Consider the following 27,791-nt stretch of genomic DNA (forward strand, 5'->3'; position numbering starts at 1 on the left):
TTCTTTTCACACAAAAACATGAATATTTGTTGTATGTTATTTTTTCCTCATGAAAATTATGCAGACTATTTTTATTGAAAATGTTCCTCCACACAAAACAATGTTTTTATTTTACATGATTTTTGTAAATCCTAAAACTAATTTATCAATAATATAAATTTTATTTCACGGCATATTGTAGCCTACATTTTTATGAGGTAACATATATTGCGTTTGTAGAATATTAATTAAGCGGCAAAATACACCCGTTTTTATCCATCTCAGCGGGCATTGAATCCCTGTTTCTTTTCCTTTTTCGTTTTATAAAGTATATTAACATTTAAAAGTTTGTCTGATCAACCCAATGAGAAATTTCTAAGCAAATGCATTTTAAAAAGCACTAAAAAAACACACCCATGTGCAGAAGTCAGCTCGTTCTTTGCCTCTCATTATGGACTTGCGCTTAAATGATTAACAGGTCCGTGCTGACTTGTTGCTGCTTTCACCTTAAATTAAGTCTGTACACGCCATACTTGATATTTGGTGCCGTTTGAAGCTACTGTGCTGTGCTGCTATCATGTGAGAACCATTAGCCTTCTCACACGCACGCGCTAACGCGCACAGGTCAGGTGAGGAAGTGGGTGGAGTTTTCCCAGCTCTGCTCATTTGCAATGGAGATGTAGTTTTTGTTTGTTTTGTTTTTAAGCACATATCCGCTCACTTTGCTTTGATGATAGCTCCCGCTTTATTCAAGGCCGAGTCGTAAATCCCCCGAGCCCTTGCCTGGGTTGAGCCGAGCGGCACAGTGCAGCTGTGGCCGTTTCCTACTCGATTCTGATGCTGATTGGCCTCGTTTAGAGCGGCCATTGGCTTTATTTTCTGCACTGCCCGGCAGGGCGTCCCTCCACGGCCATTATCATGGTCACACCCACCCCCCAGACACGCGGGCATCCCTAGGTAGCAAACGAAACGAACCCGCGGTGGGAGTGGGGAGGAACTTTGCTGATGAGTTTTTAAAATACTAAATCATAAAATAAAATTTTTATTTTAGTGTTTTGTTTGATGCAAGACTGCACGGACATTATATTGAGCTGTATAATATAAAGAGCGTTAATATATTCTTACTATTACATTGAAAATATATGTTATCCATACTGTATAGCTCTTTCATTTATAGCGAAGACTATTTGTTTAGGTTTAGTTTCGAGGTGAGATGGACCAGCAACATATTGTATTATGTACATTAGATATACATTAGTTTCTGATGAACTATAAAATATGAACGTCTTTATCCGATATCACAGATTATTTTATTGACAGAGATTTTTTTAAGTAAAGCAGGAAGTCTTAATTTATGTACGTAGAATATATAACTCATTTTACCAATACATTTACTTAAACATGAAGAACTTCTTAAATCAAAATACAATACGGTATAGAGTATTTATGGTTTATGTGAATTATACACGATAGCAATAATACAACTAAAGTCAACTAACTTCACGGGGGATCATTGTTAATTTCTGATAGTCGATAATGCTAATGTGTAAGCTCCAAATGAGTGGCGCGTCAAGTCTATAATATCACTTTACCAGTGCTCGGACGAGTCCCATTCGGAAATGCATAGAGATTTAAATATTAACTAACGTTTGCCTGAGTAGATTGACTCCCCCACCTGTTCGATCTCCTCCTTTGGAATCCCGCTGTGGTGGGGGATCTTGTGATAGGTCCACAGGACCCCCACCCCGGGTGGGTCTACCCTGCTGGGTAAAAGCCTCCCATCTTATAAAGCTTCTTACCTCCGGTCACAGCAGAGGTGGACGAGCACAGGCACTTTTACGCACGAGTGCTTTGGGTTTTTATGCACGGCGCGTCGTGCTTCATTTTTAGGGGGTTGGGGATTTTGAACGTTTGTGAACTTTGCCATGACACTTTCCGGCGAATACGACTCTTCCACACACGCCGAGTTGCCTCTGGAGGAAGACGAGATCGACATCGTGGGTGAGGATGAGCCCGAGCCCGCGAGTCGTTACACCGACCTGGGGGTCGGGGCCGAATTGGACTCCTCAGGGGCGGACTCTTCCGCGGAGAGCGACAGCGGCTTCTGCTCCGAGAAGGCCGGTGGTGGGAGCCTGGTGAAGCCCCCTTACTCCTACATCGCCCTTATCACCATGGCCATCCTGCAGAGCCCCATGAAGAAGCTCACCCTGAGCGGCATCTGCGACTTTATCAGCAACAAGTTCCCCTATTACCGGGAGAAGTTCCCTGCTTGGCAGAACTCCATCCGGCACAACCTGTCCCTCAACGACTGCTTCATCAAGATCCCCAGGGAGCCGGGCAACCCCGGCAAGGGCAACTACTGGTCCCTGGACCCGGCCTCAGAGGACATGTTCGACAATGGCAGCTTCCTAAGGCGCAGGAAGCGGTTCAAGAGAAATCAGCCCGACTTCGGGAAAAATGGATTCGTTTTCTATTGCCGGCCTTTCGGGCACCCGTACACGGTGCAGGGGCGCGTCACCCCGGCCGCTGTGGGCTATGCGCCACTACGGGATGGCGTCACGATGCCTTCCTCGTCCTATCACTTTTTGCCGCAATCTCGGACCCAAGGCACTGGACCCAAAGACTTCAGAACTACAGAAACCACCGAGCGCACCAGTCGTGGCGCGCAAGCCAAGTGTTCCTTCAGTATAGACTCTATCATGAGTAAACCGGCTCCTATTAACGGGGGTTCCCATCAGAACCCCCTCCCTCATCGTTATATGTCGAACCACGTGGCCTGCTTCGTCCCCACACTCGTGGAGAACTCCAGAACTCCTTTTGGACCTTCTGCCATGCTGGGTGATGCCCCTTTCATCAGTGAACAACTTAGACGTTTATACCCACACACCTGAGGTGTTGTTATTACTATTAGTTTGTTATTCTGCTTATGTGTTGTTATTATTTTTAAATTGTGTCATTATTTAAGACACGTGTTGCTCATTTCTTAAAGAAATATTTGTGTTGCATGATATTTATGTTGACTTAATCTCGAAGGAATTCCTACATAGTTTAAGAACTTTTTACCCCCCCAAAAAGATTTGTTCTCCAGGTACCACCGTCAGACTGGAAGTACACTACCAGTTTAAATGTTTTGAGACACTTAGCATGCAAAAACTTTTAAGTGATTCAGAATTTTTGATTGGTAGTGCACTTTTAATGTTATTTTAAGTAACTGTAACATTATGCACAGTTTGAACATTCACGATGTGCTTTGTTTCAGAATGTTTGATTGGAAGTGCACTTTTAATGTTATTTTAAGTAACTAACATTATGCACAGTTTGAACATTCACGATGTGCTTAATCATTTGGGGGGGGAAAGTGTCCTTAAATAACAATTCAAATACAATGTACAGCGCAAATTAGTTACAAGTCTACCTAACGAAATGCGTAAATACAAACAGTTATTCAACTTTATGTGCGAACCTATTTGTATTAAATGCAACTGAACTAAGGTAACAATTCTTTCGCTTCCCATTGGAGGGAGCCCACGCACAACATTGATCGGCACTGGCTCAGGCAATATACGTATATTAATAATAATAATTCAACAGTATCATAGGTGTGCATTACCCACTTAAGAAGCAATACAAAAAGTTAGCATTGTAAAATTCTTTTGGTTGGTTATAACAAAAATGAGTAGTTTTTAAAACGAGCTTTAAATTGAGGTGTCACTTGATTGGAGGGATGGGGGGCATCATGGCAAAATGGTGAAGGAAAATTACCTTTACTTCACTGTTTTGTTTTTTGATGGTTTTGTAATTATTTCATTGCTAGGATCTAGCGTCCTCGAAACTGATTATTTGCTTTCTTAATGTGCTCTGCTGATTAGTTGAGCGGATAAAATAATAAAAGGGTTAATTCAGCAATGTGCTGATCGTGGACTGTTGCTTTTATAATTCTCCCCTCAAATAAATATTGCAGTTGTGAAAATACAGTTTTGTGTTGCTTTGTCATTTATGTTATGTCTGTTTGTGGAGCTGTCAAAAGTACTCACACTCTGCTTACTCTCATTAAGTTGAAATATCTGATCTTTATCTCAGTAGAAAAATGTGCAGGCTGAAATGTACTTGAATGCAAAAATGTAAACATGAACATGCGTTTTTCTGTTTGCTATGTACAATAAATGTTTTGAACAATTTGTCATTGCGACAATAAAAAAAAGTTATCTGGACTCAACTGATATTTTTTTTTCCATTTTATTAATTTGCTCATGGATGGGGAATATCTTGCCTCTCTAAATCTGTAGTCGTGTTTTTGCTGCCTTCCAAGTCCCCATGGCAGCCACCCATCCATCGCTATCACTACTGTATCTATTATCCATCAAACCAAACAACATCTCTATCTATGTTCTAAATTTTCTCACATACAATTATAATGTCAGCAAAATGAATGTCATCTTCTGCATTATGGAAATGTGTGCTGACATACAGAAGCGAGGAGTGCATTAGTGAAGAATTTACGTCATTCTGCCACTAGAGGCCGTCATTGACCAACTGTTGCTTGTTGCTGAGCATTTTTTTTCTTTTTTTTTAATGGGAAATCGCTAAATTGAAGTATTCGGTTACATGCTTATATCAAAGTTCATATTAAAAATATGTTTAGGCGATTTATTATGTGAGACTTGATCAAATAATGATAAAGAGCAAGGTTACTATCACAATCGTGCACTTATATAAATGTATATAATTTGAGTATTTAACTATGCGATGCTTTTAAACTGGATGTTATTTGCTACAGTCCCAACTGTCCAGTGCCATCATCAGTCAGAGTCTATTTTTATTTGTGCTCTGGACCCTCCCAGTGCTCTCCCCCCCCCCGCCAGTGTCAGTTGTTCCTGCTCATTAGGAAGAGCGGGGAGCTGTCTGTCACATTGACTCTGTTCCGAGAGATGTAGCAGCTCTCCGGTGTGGACGTCTCCGTGCCCAGCGCTCCCCGCCACTAGCAAGCCACCTTCTCCGGTTGTTTTTTCTTGTTGGACCCTCTCCCGCTTCGACGATGGAGACGAGCCCCATCCCGGTGGTGACGGTCCAAACTACCCCCTTCGACGACCAGCGGCCCGGTACCAACGGGCTCCGGAGGAAGACGGCCGTGTTCGAGGGGAAGAAGAACTACCTGCAGAACTACATCCAGAGCGTCCTGTCCTCTATGGACCTCCGGGACCGGCAGGGCTGCACCATGGTGGTGGGCAGCGACGGACGTTACCTGAGCCGTGGGGCAATCGAGGTGATCGTCCAGATGGCAGCCGCCAATGGAGTGAGTACGGGAAGAGGCGGTTTTGGAATCGGAAAACGATACTTATGTCAAAGTCCAAGTCTCGTCGCAGAACATAAATTGTGTAGAAGTTAGTCACCTTGTATAACATTACCTAAGTAAATGTCTTAATGTGTCGGACTTTTGCTGTACATTATTCTACAGTATCAAAAGTAATTTTCTGATGTTAAATATATTTGAAGCAATATTATATTTGCATATAAAAGCATATTTGTAAATTGATAAGGAAGGTGTCTGCCATAGCCTATGACACACCACAGAGTTTTGTTCATCCATCCATTTTCTGTACCACTTATCATGTCAAATTTTAACGATTAAAACAAAAAAATAATCATATAATATGATGCTTCAGAATTGTGAAAAATCAAGCCCTGATCACCCCTCTCAAATGGTGAGGGTGCAACAATTTTCCTAATTCACTTTACAGGGCCTTTGAAAAGTAAAAGCACATATTTTTGAAAAGGGAGTGATTAGAACTTTGGCGATGATGTAACCACAGTCGTTTGCTTGGGTGAAGTATTGCAGGCTTTTTGGCTTGTCGGGTTGGTCTGAAGCGTGAGCACAGACTCTGATGTGATCAGTTAGCACAGGCAACTTGTCCTACATTTGTTAATCAAGGACAGTGCAGTAAACTAGCATTTTTCTTTTCAAATTGTATTTGTTATCGAGTAGGAGTTTGGGATGGTGTTTTGTGTTGATGATGGTGTCCAACAGAATATCACAAGAACAACTTGAATGATGTGGTTTTTGGTAACTCAAGCAAGATTCATTTTAGAGTAACCTTCATTTGGGAAAGTCATCTTCAAGCAAGGATGTTTGCCTTTTTCAAAGAATAACTGCTAGGTGTTGTGATATTCTGTACCACTAACTTGCGGTGGGCGGTACGGTAGTTAACCAGTCAGCACATCTGCCTCAAGGCGCAGAGGTCATGGGTTCGAATCGGGGCTCCGGCCTTCCTGTGTGGAGTTTGCATGTTGTCCCCGTGCCTGCGTGGGTTTTCTCCGGGTACTCCGGTTTCCCCCCACATTCCAAAAACATGCATGGCAGGTTAATGGAACACTCTAAATTGTCCCCAGGTGTGAGTGTGAGCATGAGTGGTCGTTGGTCTATGTGTGCCCTGCGATTGGCTGGAAACCAGTTGAGCGTGAACTCCGCCTGCTGCCCAAAGCCAGCCGGGAATGGCACCAGGACGCCCGCGACACTCTTGAGCATAAGCCGTTCGGATAATGGATGGATAGATGGATATCTAGCAGTGGATTTAAAAATAATAATAGTAAAATAATAATGATAATAAGAATTGCTTCACACACAAGGAAAAAAAATGACAGTGGTGGCTTGTATCCCAAAAAAACTCACAATTTGGGTCACTCATAAGTCAAGGCACCACTGCATTTAAAATAGAGCAGAGGGCAGCTGCAAAATGGGTAGCCTGAATTTGTTGCTTGCTAATCCGACTCTGGTGTTACAATTCCGGCTGCTGCACCACTTTTGACACACGGAAAGGATCCGATTAAGTAATTATTTGTGTTAACACGAGGAAACTTGACAGCTCTCCAAAGAATGAAAGCTAGAAGTGAGCGAGAAAATCCCCCAAGCTCCGCTCTGACATCTTTATAATTGCTTTGGAGCGCGTCCAAGGGAACATCTGAAAGGAATCTGATTGTGTTTTGGAGCCAAATGTCTCTGAGTGTCAGTCTTATCAGCGCTTCCATCCATCTTGCTCTATTTTCCGACGTTATGTTTGTTCCTCTCCGCCTCTCTCTCTTTCTCGGGTTGGGCTCTTGAGTGGACAGGACTCAAGATGGTCCCGACATAGTTCCGCATATCATCCCTTAACATACACACTGTGCACGCTAAGGAGCATAAATGCTTCTCTGGTGAGGACACGCCTATTATGGGAGGTTGATGCCGTTACCGGGATATAAGCAGCATACAAATATAAATAGATAGTGTGGCTCCCTCTATGTTATTTGGGCTCCACTTGGCACAGAGATTTGGATTTTCAAAATGGTCCCTCTACTTTTTATTTCCAGTGGTCACCGAGACGAGGAAAATCTAACATTTTAATCTACGCTGACTAAGATAAGATAAGAAAACCTTTATTTGTCTCACAATGAAGAAATTCCCAACTAGAGCTCAGATGTGCCCTCTAAATTGTGTTGAGAGTAACAAATGACTTCTGAATGAATCCAATGGTTATTCCTTGTACTTTATCCAAAATGAAGACATGTTGTCGTCTACTCGACTCCACAAAATGACAAATTCAATTTAATCAAAATAGGTAAATATAATACACTTATTTAGCACTTTATCTATACCATAGGCTCTCCAAAGTGCTTTACGAAGCACCGATTCGTGCGCAGCTCGACTGGTGACTAAATGAAACTGTCTAATTAATAGTTGTGGAACATTTTTGCAGACTGAAGTAAACATTTTAGTCGTGGTTAAATAGCTAAATTAATTTTTCAATTTTTGAAGCATGTCTGTCTGACTTTGTCAACATGTGTTCCTGACATCTCTCCTCATCTTCTGAATTTCTCAAATTAGGCCTTTGCGATTCTAAGTATCAGCCTCAGCATTTGTTGTCTGTAAAGTGGTTGATGCAAAATTTTGTGAAACACTTCACCAAACATCCATGTGGGTCCTGTGCCTGTGATGTGCAGATCGGTCGCCTGGTAATCGGCCACAATGGCCTCCTGTCCACCCCTGCTGTCTCCTGCATCATCAGGAAGATCAAAGCCATCGGTGGGATCATCCTCACCGCCAGTCACAACCCCGGAGGCCCAGGAGGAGATTTCGGCATCAAGTTTAACGTGGCAAACGGAGGTGAGGAAGGGATATGGGGCAACTGAGCGAGTTTCGACTCTCGGTCTCTTCAGCACGTTTGCTCTTTGATGTGTTTTGGTTTTGTGCGACAGGCCCTTCTCCAGACACGGTGATGGAAAGGATCCATCAGGTGAGCCGCACTCTTGAGGAGTACGCCATCTGTCCTGACCTCCGCATTGATCTCTCCAGACTGGGACGTCAAGACTTTGACCTTGAGAACAAGTTCAAACCTTTTCGAGGTACACTTGTCATTACCCTTGGAACTAAAAATACCATGTTTGGGTTTCCTGTATATTAGTAAAGATGCATTCATCCATGACCTGGTGACCTTACCTGAATTTCTACTTCAGAACGTGAGGCTTACCAACGCTAATGTAGTAATAAAGTCATTATTACAGTAATCGTTTTAAAAATAACACTTGTCAGTCTTAATTCTAAAACAATTTAGAGTGTACCCAGAGCGCCCACGAGGAAACCCACACAGGCACAGGGAGAATATGCAAACTCCACATAGGAAAGCCGGAGCCGGAATCGAACCCTCTGTGATTTGAGGCGGACGTTTTAACCAGTCGACTACCGTGCCGCAATTCTAAAACATTTCAATGAAATCAAATATAAAATTTGTCTGTATTTCCAGTTGAGATTGTGGACTCTGTGGAGGTGTACCTCCAACTGCTGCGAAACATCTTTGACTTCAGTGCCATCAAAAGTCTTCTGACAGGACCGAAGCAGCTGAAGATACGCATCGACGCTATGAACGGAGGTGAGACCGTCATCATCTTGTGAAATCCAACTGAGCCTCTTGTCAGTGTTAATGTCATCTCCTCTGCTATTGCAGTGATGGGCCCTTATGTCCGTAGAATCCTATGTGATGAGCTGGGGGCCCCCGCTAACTCTGCCGTCAATTGCGTCCCTATGGAGGACTTCGGGGGCCGGCCCCCCGAGCCGAACATGACGTATGCCTCTTCGCTGGTGGATGCCATGAAAGGAGGCGAATTTGGCTTGGGCGCTGCCTTTGATGCAGACGGGGTAAGATTCTCCTTAGAGTCGCCGAGCTGCAAAATGCTCACGGATTGCATTTACGGTATAGAGGGTGATAAGCTGTGTGGAAAGATAGCGGGTGCTACCACACTTGTTTGGCACCACACTGACTCACTCACACCTCTTAAAGGAACAAAGTGGGTGCAAAAGACGAACTTGCTGGTGCTAAAATGGCGGCTCACTGCTAACTGCATCTTAAAGAAGAGAGATGAGGGGCAATTATTTGGGATTGGCATTCAAGTTTTTCTAATTTTTAAGTCTTTGTAACATTCCCATAAACATATACAAGGATAAGATGATGGAAATATGATTATGGTCAGGTCATGTTCTGACCATAACAACATGTACCGTACTTGACATATACTTGACAGCGAACACCGAACTGGATTTCTTGGTGTGTGTCCCTCCTCCCTCTCGCCCTCCGCAAGATGATTGTTATCTGCCGGTTTTAAGTGTCGATCAACGCCAAATTTGGAAGGAGGATTGTGTTTGGTTGAACTGAAATTTACATGCAACACAAGGTCATGTGACTGATATCGTCCTCATTTCGATATTATCTTGAATGTTCATATATCATATGTGAGGATACATTATGATGGTCTTCCACCAAATATTTATTTGTAGGAACGGCTTGTGGGAGACAGAAATCTTCGACATCTGATGGATTGCCATGAGCGTGAATAGTATTGATTGTCATGAGAGACAGAGGCATGAAATCTGTATAAATATGACGAATGTGAAGACGTGACAAAATAAGATTTGAGGTCAAGAGCCACATTGAATGTTAATCAAAAATGTGTTTTGGATGCTTGAAAAAAATATACAGAGGTTGCATTTCTCAGTACAGTACAAGGGCTTGTATTTTTTTTTAAAAAATCATAATAATTACTTGTGAATAGCTTGGAAAAAGGAATTGAGTTACTGAGCCCCACCCCCAAAAAACTGTAAGTAGCTCAAATTTTCCAACAAGTCATCTAATTGTCATCATTATTGCTTATTGTGGACACACACACACACACACACACACACACACACACACACACACGCACGCACGCACGCACACACACACACACACACACACACACACACACACACGCACACACACACACACACACACGCACACACACACACACACACACGCACACACACACACACACACACACACACACACGCACACGGATATAGCACACCATTTCCTGAATAAATGATCTTATCATCAGGGGACTTATGTCATATGAGCTCCCATCAGGATCAAAACCTTCCCAGTGATTAGTGAGGGTGTTTGTAAGATGTTATGTCATACTGTCATCTTTATCTTGCCCAACTCTTGGCAGACACTGAACACACAACTGAACTGCACAAACACACGCACAAGTTTATGATGACTGTAAACCGAATGAATCTGTAGTCATGACAACATTGAGTACAACTTCAGCCCGATGAGAACCAGTGGAATAATCATCAAAAACCCTGCCGCACAGTTTTGAGGTTGAGGTGATATGGTCTCATTGTCGGTCTTTTGCGCTCTTTCTCTCAGGACCGCTACATGATCCTCGGGGAGAATGCCTTCTTCGTGAACCCGTCGGACTCTGTCGCCATCATGGCCGCCAACCTCTCCACCGTGCCGTACTTCCGACAGCTGGGAGTCAAGGGCTTCGCCAGGAGTATGGCCACCAGCGCTGCGCTCGACAGGTACCACAAAGACGCAAACGCACACTTTGCTTGGATCACCACTGACCTCACTATAAATTTGCGATCCTGTCACAAACTCACATGGACCCATATTATACACACTTTTACTCACAGCCTATAAATATGATGCAATATGTGAGGGGTGAGAAGAGAAGGGCGCATTTAGTGAATGGGTGCCATCGCTAAAGTTAGGGCCAGTAAAATTGTTCCATAAAAGTGAACGAGGAATGGGAAGAGTCCCAGCTTTGCATTTGCTGCAATACATACGCACATATCATTTTGATATTATTAGATGTCCTTCTGCTGTCCGTGACGATTCAGTGCAAATTTGCGTGTCATTTGAGGATATGTGAGTAGAAAAGTCACAAATAAACACCCGTGCTAAAGTTTGCTGATCTTGAGCCCCCTTCATTCTGGACGCTGAAGTGGCTCGGGCATCTGATTAGGATGCCTCCCGGACGACTCCCTGGTGAGGTGTTCCGGGCACGTCCCACCGGCAGGAGGCCCTGGGGAGGAGCCAGGATACGCTGGAGAGACTATGTCTCCCAGCTGGCTTGGAAACGCCTTGTGATCCCCCGGGAAGAGCTGGAAGAAGTGGCTGGGGAGAGGGAAGTCTGGGCTTCACCGCTAAAGATGTTGCCGCCGTGACCCGACTCCGGATAAGCGGTAGAGAATGGATGGATGGATGGATACAGCGGTGCACCAAACCAAGACTAAGAGGAGTAATGCTTGGACTCGTATCCAAAATTCCCATTCCCTCATCGTGCCGACGGCGGTGAACGAGTTTTGGCTGGGTCTGAAATTTCCACCACTAACTATGGAAAAGTTTTTCTTTTTAACTTAAATTAAATTACCTTAACTAGAATTCCACATCACAATGTGGCCAAAGGTAGAATTCTGGTCCGTGTTGTCAACAGTGAATCCTCGTGGCAGTTGCTGCATGCTAAACTAGCGCTACGTCACACACGTTGACTTCCTAGTAAGTCAACGTACCACTGTACGAATGAAATTCAAGTCAACAATTCTCTTCAAGCGGTTGGCAATCAAAAAAAAAAAGCTCTTTGAAACGTTGACAAACGTCTGCTAAACATCAACCACGCTTGTGTTCATCAACTGTTTGTTATCAGGCTTCCGGGTTCGACTCAAGGAAGAACTCCCATTTCAAGTCCGAGTACAGCTCCAGCATGCGGCGCTTTTTTGTCAGAATGCCAGCCCAAAGCTTTTAAATCTCGGCTGAGCTCTCGTCAGTGGAGACGGGTCACTGGATGCTATGTTTGGCAAAATATGAAGTCAGGGCCAAAAGCTGATAATGTTTCACCCCTTCCCCACTTGTTATTGCTTTGAATGTACTGAGCAGTTTGCGGTGATGTTAGTAACCTGGATGTTTGAGTTAGGTGTAAACGTGCTGTTTAGAGCCTCAAAACCTCATGGGAAAACCAGGTTTTTTTTTTCCCTATGTGTGGAATGTCAGGCTTTCCGTTCCAGCTCTCACGTCTCTGAGGACAACATCGGTTTACTCTTATTTGGTCATTTGTCCTGTCCTCGTGTAAACAAGTGCACTGGGCACTCTGGAGCTTTATTTGTGGATGGCATGATTTATGGATGGACGGATATGCTTTGTATATCCACCCATTTATTGTATCTCAAAATCCAAGGCAGATCCCACAGTGGGAATGCTTTGGTGCTATTTTCTCACTTTCCTGAATGCCAGGAAATAAGCTCACATTGATATTGATGACACATGGTGTTGGGTTCTGTTCTGTTTCCACCTTAAGCGGTCCTTGACAGTGACTTTCAAGTGCAAACATAGTGATTGCAATGTGTTCTCTTAGTCCAAGCCAGTGGGCCAAACGTGGTTATTTTTTTGGCGTTTTTATCAGTTGAGCTCAAGAAATCCTGAAATAAGATTATGTGGATGAACTGGCTTCAAAGATTGGCGACCAGATGATTGTGTGATTATAACGCGAGTGCAAGGTTTTGATTTCACTTAGTAGGTTTATACCGTTATTGCAAATCCGATCACAAAATTTTTTTGGACTTTTAACAGTTTTAATCCACTTGCGTTGGGGCCAAATGATGCAGTGACCCTTACTTTGAGTTGAAGCTGTCGCACACTACCAAATGACCATTACCACCACCAAAACAAGAGCCTCCATAAATAATTGTCGTCATAATTATTCCTGTGGGAGGAGGAGGGGTGGGTGGTTGTATGCGGCTGACCTATTTTTTTTTCATTCGGTTCATTTGAACTCTGTTGCTAACCAAAACAGCAGTACCCACTAAAGCGCATACGGTAAACAGTCTCACAAATGAATACTGCATTTTTTCCCAAAAAATACTTGCGAAATAAAGATGGTCTCATCCATCCATCCATTTTCTAATCCACTTATCCTTACAAGGGTCGCAGGGGGTGCTAGAGCCTATCCCAGCTGTCTTCGGGCAGTAGGCGGGTTACACCCTGAACTGGCAAGCAGCCAATCGCAGGGCACACATGGACGAACAACGTTTCTCGCTCACATGCATACCGTGGGACAATTTAAAGTGTTCAATCAGCCTGCCATGCATGTTTTTTTTGAATGTGGGAGGAAACCGGAGTACCCGGAGAAAACCCATGCAGGCACGGGGAGAATATGCAAACTCCACACAGGAAGGCCAAACCCTGCACGTCTGCACCGTGAGGCGGACATGCTAACCAGTCGACCACCGGGCCACCCCTCATGCTATTCTAAAAATACATTTGAATTAAAAAAATATAAGGATCTGGCACCCCCATCTGCATTTGAGAAATTAAACACCCTGGACTAATCTTTGTGGAAACGAAGCATTAATGTACACTCTCAGTTACATCCACACAAGTGCTCAACTCCTCTCTGTGGCTCACTTTTCAAACTAAAAGGTTCACCGACTTTGTTCGTTGGCATTATGAAAGTGAACCTGTTGGCTCGTCATCAAACATTTGCTTTGCTTCATTTGAAAGTTCGCAGGAACTTTTTATGAACAAGGGCTGCTGTTTGCCTCAATGTGTGCCTCAAACATATTTTATTTGACTGTTTCTTTTTTTTGGTCATCTTTTTAGGGTAGCCAAAACAATGAAACTGGCACTGTACGAGACTCCTACCGGTTGGAGGTACTTTGGGAACCTGATGGACTCCGGCCGATGTTCCCTCTGTGGGGAGGAAAGTTTCGGGACAGGTACCGCATCGCCTCGGCACTCACTCGAGCAAAAACAGGGTACAACCTGCGTAGAATTCTGGTTAAGACAATACAATTGGACCAACCTCATGATCCTGTCCTCATAAGAATTATTAGGAATTAATTCATACCTTAATTAGTCATACCTTGAAATAGCAGGGAAATGACATCATTTCAGGGTTACTTGGAAACTAACTCCCTGCAGCTTTGACACAATGGCCAAATGTAGCGGTTTTGTTTGAATATGCGGCAGTTTGTGAGCCTGTTATGACTCACCTTTATTTTGGAGTGCGTCCCTGTTGCAATCATAACATTTGTTCTCACGGTTTGCAATCATAAAATATGTTCTCACGGGAGTTTAGTTGACTTTTTCCAAAAAGTGAGTGAATCATTTCTTCAAATATGTTTCCCTAAACATAATTTAGTAATTAGGACAGAAAGGACCTAATTTTAGAGTTAATTGAACGAGCTTCGTTCTTGAACATCATTTTTAAGCGTCATTGTCGTCATCCCAAAGCACAGGAGCCTTTGCTCTTTAAAAACAATGTGAATTTAGTATAGTTTTTTTTAAAAAAATTATTATTAATAACGTGAGTCATATACTACAGATACAGATAGTACATATCCCAAAATGCTTTGTCAAATAATGCCACAGCATGTTTGGGGAGTTCATTTCTTGAATAGCAATCGCCCGTATTTTGGAGGGCTAACGGATTTGCGCATGGACACCTGGCGCAGTTGCTAAAAAGTATTCCACTGGAACGTAATACTTATTTTAATACAATTTGCCACTCCGTTGCCATGAGGGCACATTGAGCACTTCACATTTGCTTGCCCTGCTTCTATTGGCAGGGACGATTTCCAATAGACGTCCAAAGACTGTTGTCTCTTTCCTAAAATATGTTTATGACTGATTGAATAAAAGGTCAAAATAACTCTTTACTTGTTCTGTCTTTGTCTTTAACCCATCCTGACTGCTGCCTAATAGATGTGGTGGCCGTGACCCCGGCTGCATGTGTAATAATCCCCATTCTTCTGCTATAAAAGGAGACTGGGGCTCCCTTTGAATGACAAGACTCGCTGAGGCAACACAAGCGCATTTGCTGTGTCTACCTGCCTCCAACTCTGTTTCTTCGAGAGAATACAGGGGACAGTGAAGGGGCCCCGCGAGTGTAGCAAAGAGCAAACGTGACTGCTGGGAGGAGAGAAGTGAAAGGAACACTCAGAGGAGCTTGTCTACCCTTTTAAGGCCAAAAAGCTTCAAGGGGAGCTTTGCAGTAAATCATCACAAACTGTACCCGACTTTCCCTCTTTTCCAACTTGCTGTCATTGCACTTTTACAAATATCGTTTAGAATTATTAGCATGTGTTGTGGTATTTATTTATTTTTTTGGGGGGGGGGCGGAAAGAGGTATCTTAGATCATGTGATAATGGGATCTGACGCATTATGTGATCCCAGACAAAGGGAGACAGACAGCAAGACTGGGATTAAGCACTGGCGACTGTCACTTTCCCAACAGATGTCCGCCGCAGCCGTTTAGAAACAACGAGAGAGAGAGAGAGAGAGAGAGAGAGAGAGAGAGAGAGAGAGAGAGAGAGAGAGAGAGAGAGAGAGAGAGAGAGAGAGAGAGAGAGAGAGAGAGAGAGAGAGAGAGAGTGTCTTGCCAAGTGTCAGAGAGATGCCTCTTTTTTTTTCATTTGGTCCTTTTCTGCTCCACGCCCTTTTAGGGAAGTCTTGCTCACACATTGGTTCTTGTTAAAATGTCAATGTGTCCACAACAGAAACTTTGCAGCTGTCCACGTGAGGCAGCCTAATAGCTCCCCATTGAAGGGTGTTAGCCCAGTGTGTACTTACGTGTACATTTGAGCTGCATACAGGGAACCAGTGGACACTGAGGCGCCACTTCCTGACATTTTGAACTGGTTCTTTGGGACTTGTGCACAGTACTTCAGTATTGCCAGGCAGTTTCATAATCATAACATAATGTTGGCAAAATTGCACTTTATCAGTGGCTCGTTGGTCTAGTGGTATGATTCTCGCTTCGGGTGTGAGAGGTCCCGGGTTCAACTCCCGGATGAGCCCTGCTAATGGTGGCCTTTTTAAGAATGATCATCATCATTGCTGAAAGCTGAAGTGCCAGCTTCCTTCAAGGAACAAATGAATTTCCTCAAAATAGACACTCTCCATTTTACCATCAGGAACAAATGTCTGATTATTTCAGTTCTTGACAGAATATCATGGATATTTAATAATAATCACTGAACTCTGCTGCTAACCAAACAAGCAGCACCCATGTAAACTCTCAAATAATAAAGTGTGGAGACTTACCACATGTTGTAAACCAGTTCCCTTTTTTTGTAGTATCAAAGACCGTCTTATGTGGACAGCCAGTAGTATTGCAGTAGACGCTGAGCAATGGTTCCCGCACAACTCTGTGTGTGATCATGGAGCTATGGGATTTTATTGTTCTTGACATTCCACTGCATTTCTTCAAGATAACGTCTTTTGTTTGGTTCTAAATGTCATTGTAACATTTTTCAATAGTATTCCAAAAAAACGCATCCATATCACAGCCAGTATCCCAACAATTACTTGGCTGATACGCCCCCTAGTGGTTGAGAGTAGGATAGGAAAGAATACCCCAGTGATGGTGAGTCTGGAGGTTTTAGGTCATTTCATCACGTCATTGCTTTTCGAAGCAATTGAATTGCCTTTTTAATATGTCTTCACCAAATTAAAGAAAGTGTTTCTCTTACAGGTTCAGACCACATTCGTGAAAAAGATGGTTTGTGGTCAGTCCTGATGTGGCTGTCTATCATGGCCGCTAACAAACAGAGCGTGGAGCAGATTGTCCGAGAGCACTGGGCCAAGTTTGGACGCAACTACTTTTGCAGGTAAAACGCGTACTGCTTCTTCGGTTGGAGTGATTACATCTTGAAATACTCCCCGCACATTTGCAAATCGCCAGCGAGTCCGTCGTACTGCAAATCGTCATTCCTTGTATGGATGAAGCCAAACATAACTCCTCAGCCTTCAGCTTTGTCCACTCCCTCTTTCTTCTCCTCCCCGGTTGCTCTTATTTTAACGTCTCCCCAGTGTGCCGCGTAGATAGTAACGAGAGTTCATTTCCCCGTTGACATTGCTGCTGCATATTTTTGTGTTCCCGTACTTCGCTTAGCCGACGCAAAGCTCCAGGTGGCGCTAAACAATGACGTCGGGTGGGTTGTTTGCGTGTAAAGCCACTAGATGGCACTGTGTTGGAAAAAAAATGTGTATTGTACTGTCCTAATAGGGCCGCTTTTAGAATAATTTAATGTCAGTCTGCATTTGTCCGACTGTGTTCCTGCCAAAACTTTTGGCCCTTTCTCTACTGTATGATGCAGAAAGAAATCTGACCCTAATTATCAAGAAAACATTGGACCGACTCATGTTTCCGCGTGAAGTAGGTATTTATTTATACAAACATACAAACCATCCATTTCTATAGTGCCGGTCCTCTTTACGGTTTCAAGTGAGTTGGAGCCTATCGCAGCTGACTTTGGGTGAGGGATACACCCTGGACTGGCTGGCGGCCAATCAGAGGGTAAATATAAACAAACAAGTAGTCATCTCACATTCACTCCGATGGACAATTTAGTCTTGAATGAACCTAATGTTTTTGGAGTGTGAGCGAAAGCCTGAAATGCAGTACTGTAACGCAAGAAAAAAAAGTGTTTTTTGCCAAATTTGAAGGAAAAAATATCCTCACCTATGACTGTTTGTCTCAGGTTTGACTATGAAGGCCTCGAACCCCGTGCTGCCTTCTACATGATGAGGGATCTGGAGTCGGTCATCTTGGATAAAGCGTTCAGCAGCCAGAAGTTTGCTGTAGGAGATCACATGTACAATGTGGAGCGGGCCGATAATTTTGAGTACATCGACCCGGTGGACGGAACAGTAGTGAGAAACCAGGTGAGCGTTGATTATGTAACATTGGAAATGACAGTAATGTTCCTTAAAAAATTCCAAAACATAACAAAAAATCTTTAGCATGACTTATGGTCAAGGGGGAGTTTGCAATTAAAAAAAAAAAAAAAAAAGAAAGAAAAAACACTCTTCACTTCATATGTTAAAATTGTCTGGTAGTGAGAAACCAGGTGAGCGTTGAGTATGTAACATTGGAAATGACAGTAATGTTCTTTAAAAAATTCCAAAACAAAAAAAAAATCTTTAGCATTACTTACAGTCAAGGGGGAGTTTGCAATTAAAAAAAAGAAAAAAAAACACTCTTCACTTCATATGTTAAAATTGTCTGACCTGACCCCTGGTCCCATCTCATGCTTCTAATTTCTTTTAATTAGTATTTTAAAACTTGTCACGCCAACAAAACTAGCCTATCAGATTCTGCATAAATAGGAGGCGTGACCGAGGGTCAGGTCTCCCTGGTCCCATCTTATACTTCTAATTTCTTTTAATTCGTATTTTAAAACTTGTCATGCCGCGACCAAACTAGCCTATCAGAGTCTGCATAAATAGGAGGCGTGACCGAGGGTCAGGTCAATCATTTACACGCACACGCTGGCAAGACACCCACCCAAAAATAGAGCAATCCCTCTGCGCCCCAATGTCTTTTCTAGCCACCCAAAACTTGAATCTTAGTGTTCATTTGTGTTGAAGGCGCAATGATTTGAATCATATCAAAAGGAGACGTGACTTCATGGGAAGGTTGGTTGGCCCTTCCTGCTCACATTCATATATCATCATTGTTGTGTTTGGAGACAGACCACCCACACTCTGCTCCATCTGAGGAGATCCATGTTTGGATATGACGGTGGATCTTCCATTTTAAACCATAAACAGACAGACAGACAGACAGACACACACACACACACACACACACACACACACACACACACACACACACACACACACACACACACACACACACACACACACACACACACACAAATACTAAGAGGAGTCTGTGTGCACTTCCTGTATGCGCTTCCATCCTCCTCTGAAGTTTTCCCAGCTGACTCCAATTGGGGTTCTTCTAAAACGTCTGGCGCTGCCACTTGCCCCACCCTACCACATGCCTGACACACACACACCCACTCACACACACACACATTCACGATGCTCTGATTTGTGTATACTAACAGTTGGCGCAAACACGCATACCAACACACTGCCACTTTGTGTGACAATTTTATAGAGGAGCCAGGAAAACGTCACTCACGGTGCTGATGAGAACAAAGTGTTACCCCGGTTACAGTGTGGTCCCTCAGCTCCAAAATGTGGTTTTAACCTCGCCGGTAAACCCTCTCAGCCCGGTTGCCCCCACAGTGTGTTATTGTAGCACACATTCCTCCCAGGCCAGAATTATATCAGCTGTCGCCTCCGCTCTCCGGGAGACAAAAACACACACATGTAAACATACATATGCTTTCACAGATATCTTTTTGGGTTGACCATCTGAACCTCAAAACCTGGCACCATAGGCAGAAGCTGTAGAATTCTATGTGTCGACACAGAGACAGAAACAGTTCGACACTTCATTAGGTACACCTGCACAATATCCATGAGTCATATCACGAAAATATTGGACATCCATCTCTGGCTAATGTTCATTACAAATTGCTAATGAACACGTTTATTTTAATTGAACAGGCATTAAAGATTAGAGAGCGCAGGAGACAAAAATATCACATTAAAATTAAAGTTGAAAATGTTTAACATCATATCCCCTGTAGCTCAACGGCCAATCACCAGAGTGACCGCTAACATTGGCTTTGCAACCCTAATTTGAAACCTTAAATCTCTTGTGGTAAAACGCTAAGCCCAATTTGAAATCAAGATTTGAAACAATGTCTACAACCCCTTTTGCATGCTAGAAACTCCATTTTGAAATCCTACTTTGATTCTGACTTCAACTGTATTTAAATATTACAAACAAAGAGTGCAAGGCCCACTCTGTACCTCTCTCACAGAATGTTGTTGCTCTTCAAATTAGCTATATTAGCTGCTTTGGAAGCAAGCTAACTTTAGCTCGGTGAAATTGTGCCTTGAGGGCAACATTAAAATAAGTTTGTAATTGCCAAGTTTTGTCTCCTTAGCTTCTATTTTGATAGGACGAAGATAGCAAAAAAGGGTGTTTTTTCCCATGCTAATGTTTGTTCTTGAAGAATTATAGTGGACTTTGGTCGAGTTCATGACATGAAGTCTTTTTTTTTCAAGATGATTTTTTTTTTCTCCTTATTCCCTTATCACGTTTTTGGGAAACAGATTAGCTAAGGGTGTGATGTGTATTTGCACCGCGCTACTGTTTTTAGTTTCGGGAATTCGTCGCTGAGTGGAAGGAATGTATTTGCGTTCTTGAGTGGATAGAATTACCGTAGCACATGGGAGTAATGTGGGGCAGGCTTGTATGCAAGTTCCATAAATATACAGAACACTAGTGACATCTAGTGGATGTTTTTTTTATATTTCACATTCACGATGCTCTGATTCGTGATGGCTTGTTTTGAAGCCTTTATAGACCACCGACAAATTATCCAGTTGTGTTTTAAAAAAACAAAACCAAAAAAAAAACGTGACAATAAAAGTCACATCATGCATTTTTTTTTCAGGGTTTGAGAATCGTCTTCAACGATGCATCCCGTCTAGTGTTTCGGATGAGCGGAAGTGGCGGTGGCATGGGCGCCGTCATCCGGATTTATGCAGAGAGCTTTGAGAGAGACCCCGAGAGACATAGCAGAGAGACACAGGTACTCTTTGTGTGTTTGTGGGTCTGTTGACACTGCCTGAAGAATGACTGGCCTTATTCTGCCTGTGTACACCTTCATATGACTCTGTGGAGTGTGTACCAATTAGAAGGGTTGGCTCCGAGTGCAGCTATTGGTGATGGGCGAGGCACTCTACTCGAAACCATCCTCATAAAACTGCGTAATGGCAAGACAGGTGCCAACTTACCATACAGTTTCATAACAATGTCTCAAAGACCATACTGAAACCTCTAAAATTACAAATGATATTCAATAATAGTAGATAGAGATCTGTTCATGTCAAGTTGGCCAGGGCGATCACAGATCATCGCCGTGAAGTTGGCACTTGGGGACTGCCTGCCACCTCGATCATTTGTATGTGATTGAGATCACCTCATCTTGCATTTTGAGGTTCCACAGTTTTGTGAAAGATGTATACGTTCTTGTCATGTACACCGAAAGTACCTGTTGAGATGTACATGTCTAAGCACCCATATCGAGAGGCCAATTTGGTCCTATGCTGTTTGTCGCTAAATGCAGGTGGTGCTGGGTCCTCTCATCGCCATCGCGCTCAAACTCTCCAACATCCACGAGAGGACGGGACGCCGCGGTCCAAATATGATCACATGAGCGGGAAAGAAGAAAAAGAAGAAAAAATAAAAACATTTTAGCTCATTCAGAAAGTGCCTAGAAAACATCCCTCACTGAAGTATATACAGTATTAAAAAAAATTCTCTCTCTAAATGGCCAAAATCAAGTATCAACTTCAACGGGGAGTTTTTGAATTACGGATGAAAAATGTGCAAACGAGCCTAATGAATGCGCATGTGCATTTGTTTCTATTTTATGGAGTTCTTTAGCACCTGTCAGGAATAATTCACCCAACATCATGCTGAGACACTTGCCCCCCCCCCTCCCCCAATGTTGTTTGTATGCGCAGCTGTAAAACACTTTAATGTAAAGTCAAACAGGCAATGCATCACAGCTAATAAATTCTTGCGAAATGAAAATGGTCAAGTTTTATATCACAATCGGGATTGAGAATTTCATATTGCACATCAATCGGCGACCCATTAAAATGGACCCCCTTTTTGGTTCCCGGCCCACAGTTCAGGAAACGTTGGATTCGTGGTATTCAAAGCTGCTGCGTGAAGATAAGACGAAAAGCATTGATCTTTACAAGGTCTGAAATTGACACCGACAAACGCAACTCGTAAACACGCTGATTGCTGAAGTTACGAGGTGAGGATGTGCCAGTGGATATCCGCACAGATTTTTTTTTTTTTTTTTGCCGTCTTCAGCAGACATTTGTTATTACACCTGATTGCACCATCCGGAGCAGGGACCCTTTCAGGATGTCAGGGGTTAAATCTGGCCAAAAATCATCGTTCCACTACACTTTAGTAGTTAATCAAGCATTACTGGTTTTCAAGAGTATTACTGCTTTTTCATAACATTCAGGGTTAATACATATTTCTTTTCTTATGTACTGGGATAGCACGTGGGCCTCGCAATGCTAAGGGTGCAGAGTTCGGCTCCCATGTTAGAGTTTGCATGTTCTCTCCGTGCCTGTGTGGGTTTTTTTCCGGGTACTCCCGTTTCCTCCCACATTCCAAAATTATGCATGGCCTGTAAATGGAACACTCTAAATTGCGCAAATGTTTTTTTGCGTGATTGGCTGGCAACCAGTTCAGAGTGTCCCCTACCTACTGCCCGACGACAGCTGGGCTAGGCTCCTGTAACGTCCATGACTTTCGGGGGGATAAGCGGATTCAAAAATGGATGGCTGAATGGATGCAAAGATGACTGTCTTTCACTATACGTCAGTTACATTGATGAACAAAGATAGATTATTTGTACTACAAATTAAATAAATTGCTTTTTTTAAAAAAAAAAATACCAATTCAGTAGAAATTGACTCTCATATACAGAGGTGGGTAATCCACGAAAAAACCCTGCCACAATTTGGCTTTAGCCGCAGGTGCTTCTACTCAACCGGAAGGTAAACGAGCTCTGGAGTATGTCAGTATGAAATAGTCTTTCACAAAGAACAGAACATTTTATTCGTCTTTTGTCCTCCACATAACTTTTTGAAAAACAAAGTAAACTACAATTGAAGTAAACCTGCTAATCCCACCAAAACCGACTGGAACTTGGAAATGTGGAAACACAATATTGAAAAGCAAGCACAAAAAGTCCATGATGACATGTCCTTTCGTGACGGATGAAACAGTCCTCTTGAAAACCTGTATGTTATGATTCACAAAAACTTGCACTTACACGGCCACAATCTCATGTGATGGCCGGATCATATCCGGTACTATGGCTTTTTAAGTCTCTCCCTCTATGGAGCCATCTCATCCGGCCAGTGTTCACTTGCTCCACATAACTGTCATCCAGTCTACATCCCATTCCATGGAACGTCCTTCCCTCACCCACACGTCGCAGAAGAAGAATCCCCGTAAACTGGCGGCTGCTCCCAGCTCCCTGTGAAGTCTGGGCTTTGCGCTCCATCCTGGCAGTAGAGTGGAGGTGCCAGGCTCAGAACCACCGGAACCCCATCCAGGACCACGTACTCCGGGTCTGTTTCCAGATCCTGATGACACCTCTGGGACTCTTCGTAGGATGGAGGGAAAGAGCTGGGCCTTCTAAACAAAATGGTGGAGACATGTGTGAACCAGACTTAATATTTTAATGTCAGCTTTAGACCATAAAACCGATGGCAAAAGTGTTGGCGTTTGGGGTTGCACGTTCAGATGATTTCGTTTTTTTTTTTTTTTTTTTTTTACCAATTCCCTTCAAAATAATCAAAATAAATCCCGCAGAACATGGAGGTGAGAAAGATACTGATGATACCACATATTAGTGACTTCTCAAGGGAAAGACCGAATCAATACTCCATCATTGGATTGGGTTTGTGGAAGACATTTTCTCACAATTATGTACAAAATGTAAATTGAGCGGTTCGTAGATTTTTAGTGGATAGCTCTACTTTACGAATGGGCAAGAGGAGAGATGGAATCCTTTGAAGGTTGCTTTTATTTTTCCAACATCTACATCCCCGAACGAACGAACGAACGAGAACACTCCTCCTCGCGGCTACTCAAACACTTCCTGCTTTCCTTTAGCCAATCAGACAATATCAACATAAACTTGTTTAAGCAATTATTAAACGGAATATGTAGGTAATCCTAACACAAAATAATATAATGCTCAAACATAAAATTACAATGATTAACAATCTACCACAAGCTTACAAAAATGTGCAATCTGGTTTATCTTCCAATAAATATCATGGCTCCCTACCGTCAGCTCCACACGAGATTTTTCAATTATACAAAAGAGCACGTCTGTGCTGTTAATCCAAGCAACAGAAAAGTCACTTAGTCCCTAAATAAATGTTAGCTAAATCCGAAATTCCACCTCTTTCCTTTTTGTATCAAGTTTTGGAATGTAAATTACGGTCGTCCTTGCATCTCGTTTCCAAGTAATTTACTTTAAGTAAAGTCATTCACCATTATCTGGGAAGTGGTCTGCAAAAATGCCCAAGGTTCACTGATGACGCTTTTTTAAAAGAGTTATTCCAACTACAGTAACTGACCTCTCGATGGTATACACTTGTACGTTCTGCTGGCGTCTCCTCCTCCTCCGGTCCACCTTTCTCTTGACACGCTGGCAGATGTTCCAGGTGACGCTAGTGAAGATGGCCAGGAAGCCACAAGACATCAGGATGCACCCCATGACCCGTCCCACCGTGTTTGTGTACGGAAGGTTCGGCGATATTAGATAACCACCCACGCAGAGTAACCCAAACCCAATACAGGCCGCCAGCATACGGAGGATGGACCACAAGTGCTTCCATATGTTCTTCATTGTATACTCAACTTTCTCTTTCCCGGTTGAGAAGACGTCTTCAAATAAGACCTGGAGCCCTCTTACCAAGAAATAACTAGTGTGTTAGAAGGTACAGTAAGTGATTATGTTGTGTAGTATGAAGGGGAGGTGCAGACGGCAGTGCTCTTGCCTGCTCGGTTATTTATTAAACCTTTCTTCATTTGCGTAGGGAACAAGATTTGCATTACCCAACTAATAACACCACAACATGTCTGATTATTGTATTGTAAATATTACATGGATGTGTTTGTCTTCTGAAGGTTCACCGGTGAGCTGGAGCCCATTCAAATCCGCGCTCCAGCCTCTCTGTTTGGAGGTTCTGCCCACCTAACTGAAGCACGCATGGAATGGTTCGTTGAAGACTAGAAAATGTCCGTAGGTGTGAATGGCTGGCGAGCAGTTCAGAGTGTACCCCACGTCGAACCCGAAGGCAGCTGAGATAGGTTCCGTCACACCTGCGGCCCGTTAAGCGGTACAGAGAATGGATGGATGGATGGATGGACGAAATGGCATCTCTTGCCAGTAGAGGGCGTTGTTAGCCACAGATTGCGCTGCTTGAATGGAGCCTCTGCTCAACACTTGGACTGTACAGTGTATTCCAACCACAAAACAGATGATGTGAACTTTGACACAGCATGCTGGAAAAAAAAGTATGACGTCACGTTTTCCATCAACGGGCTGTTCTCGTGATAGTAAATACACTGCTCTCCAGTTTACTCTAGTGAGGCGAAGCACTATAAAAAATAATAAATGCACGGCAACGCATATGTCTATTTTTTTTTTGTTGTGCATTATGCACAGCAGTTTTGCATTTCTTAACTGAAATTGCCATCAGTCTTTTTTTTTCTTTTCTTACCTTTAATTTGGTATATGTAATATTTTAATTAGTGCGAGATGTGTGTTTGCGTGCGCTGTTTTATGGTATTTTTGAATATTATTATCCACCCAGCCATTTTATACACCGCTTATCCTGTTTAGGGTCATGGATGTGGTAGACCCTAGAGCAGCTGATTTGGGGTGAGAGCCGGGGTACACTCTGAACTGGTCCCTAGCCAGACAATCACAGGGCACAATTAGACAAAAAAAAACACTCACTCTCATATCCACGCAGTCATCGAGTGAAACTGAACCCATATAGTCGGTACCAAAGTCAAACGAATGTTCCACGACAAACTTTGGATTGTGTTATACAAGTTATAGTGACTTGCAAGAGCATTACTTTCAGGACCACGACTACTACAACGCTTCTGCATTTGAATCATGGTCATTATGGATCACTCTGTATTTTTTGTGTTTGAGGTCATTTTATTCTTGGACGATGTGTTGTGAATGAAATGGCAGCCATGCGAGGTCCGGCAGTGTTTCACGACTCTTCCTTGTTATCAGCTTGGAGTTAATCCCCCTGAGTGGAGTATTGCACCACGGCCATATTTTTCAACAGGTTAACGAAGACTTCCTCTTCCTATCTGCTATCTGCACAGATGATCCAGTGATGCCTCTTAATGGTGGCTCGAACTCCCCTACTAGATCATACTTTCGATTAGTGCGGCTCGTTTACAAATTCGGTAGGCCGGTGTGTCATTTTCAAAAGGATAGTGATGATAAGAGGATCATGTAACATAGTTCAATTATACTGAAATTCTCAACTTGCAGCCATTCATTTTTTAGCCTCCATATCTTCATTAGAGTCTTGGGTGAGCTGGAGCGTGTCCCCGTTGACATTTGGGCGAGAGAGACGGCGTACACTCTCGAATGGCCGTGACGTGCAACCTAAACATCAGAACTGTCAGGTAGACAGGCTAACTGCTATCCATATCCTGAGCTTTAGCTTTGCTATACGGGAATACGTCACGTATGTAATTAGAGTCGGCTTGCACATACATCTGCACACATATGCCCGGGTCCTTTTAGACCTCATTATCAAGTGATAATAATAGACAGAGGGCCATTAGTGATGAGTGAAGGTGTGACAGGGCCTGTTATTAATCAACTGGACTTGATGAGGACCTGCCAGCTGCCCCCTGATATTAATAACACACATCAGAGTCGGACTTCACACTGCTTAAAATGCACATACACACACACACACACACACACACACACACACACACACACAATTTGTTTGTTTAAATAAAGAATTCAATTAGAGCATATTGAGTCGGACAATAACAACTATCAGTATTACAGTATTTTGTAATTATATATATATATATATATATCTATATATATATATACACTAAATGGTTAGCATTTAGACAGAAAGTATAGCAATGCTGTATTAACAGGCATATGCAGCATTCTTTATATTCTGAAAAAAAAAAAGTGTTTTCAAGGCGCAAATACTACAAGGAGCTCAATGTAGGGCTTGAACGAATTCATGGCAATTCACTCGGAAAATAAATTTTGAGCTGTGAGTGTTTTGAGTTGCAAGCATGATCACAGAATGAATTGAATTCCCAAGTCAAAGCACCACCATATGCAGTCCATTGCATTTCGACTTTCATCCTTTGATGCTCACTGAACTGAAGTCTTGCCTGATATGCTGACAAAGCTCGAAACGCCAAAGAGGATATGATAGGGGTGTGTTCCACCTTGTCATGATTTCTCTTACGGCCTTCAATCCTCCGGTGTGTCCGGCGCGCACTTGGCTGTAGTGGAGCACTTTCCCGCTCCCATTGAGGCCGTATAAACCCCGGCCGCTTCTCTGGCCGAGGCGAGGCAAAGGGGATCAATGAGGAGATCAATAGGGTCCCTGGGAGTCCTAATAGCCCTGTTACTGCACACTGACTCCCTGACTGGCTGCCCGATATGGCAGCACACTGGGGAGGGAGACGCGTGTGTGTGTGTGTGTGTGTGTGTGTGTGTGTGTGTGTGTGTGTGTGTGTGTGTGTGTGTGTGTGTATATACTGTCTGACACAGACAGCCTGCTCTTAGCTCACACGGCAGCACAATATATTGCATTAGCATATTCACTGATGGTCAATGATGGGAGTGTCATCATAATACGTAGCTTTAAATTGATGCATTAGTTATTTATTTGATGATTTATTTATTTCTGTAGTGGCGCTCTCCGTAGGTCCTTGCGTCCAGTCATCCATATGTTGATGGTTG

The 27,791-nt window shown here is 43.0% G+C and overlaps 2 protein-coding genes and 1 non-coding gene across 3 annotated transcripts; all 3 read left to right on the top strand.

Moving 5' to 3' along the window:
- Positions 1-305: 305 nt before the first annotated feature.
- On the top strand, positions 306-3,161 carry foxd5 (forkhead box D5). The gene has a single exon (XM_019877997.1). The coding sequence runs from the start codon at positions 1,905-1,907 to the stop codon at positions 2,868-2,870; it is 966 nt and encodes a 321-aa protein (XP_019733556.1). The 5' UTR covers positions 306-1,904; the 3' UTR covers positions 2,871-3,161.
- A 1,707-nt stretch (positions 3,162-4,868) lies between these two features.
- Positions 4,869-21,427, top strand: pgm5 (phosphoglucomutase 5). Its single transcript, XM_019878081.1, has 11 exons — positions 4,869-5,272; positions 7,954-8,116; positions 8,209-8,355; positions 8,754-8,879; positions 8,955-9,145; positions 10,695-10,849; positions 13,926-14,041; positions 16,802-16,937; positions 17,811-17,994; positions 20,652-20,789; positions 21,327-21,427. Exons 1-11 carry the CDS (start codon positions 5,015-5,017, stop codon positions 21,414-21,416), a joined length of 1,704 nt encoding a protein of 567 aa, XP_019733640.1. The 5' UTR covers positions 4,869-5,014; the 3' UTR covers positions 21,417-21,427.
- trnap-cgg (transfer RNA proline (anticodon CGG)) lies at positions 16,054-16,125 on the top strand. The gene has a single exon. It is a non-coding gene; the product is annotated as a tRNA-Pro (tRNA).
- Positions 21,428-27,791: the final 6,364 nt, after the last annotated feature.

Source organism: Hippocampus comes, unplaced genomic scaffold, assembly GCF_001891065.2.
Source record: "Hippocampus comes isolate QL1 unplaced genomic scaffold, H_comes_QL1_v1.1 scaffold13, whole genome shotgun sequence".
Classification (NCBI taxonomy): domain Eukaryota; kingdom Metazoa; phylum Chordata; class Actinopteri; order Syngnathiformes; family Syngnathidae; genus Hippocampus; species Hippocampus comes.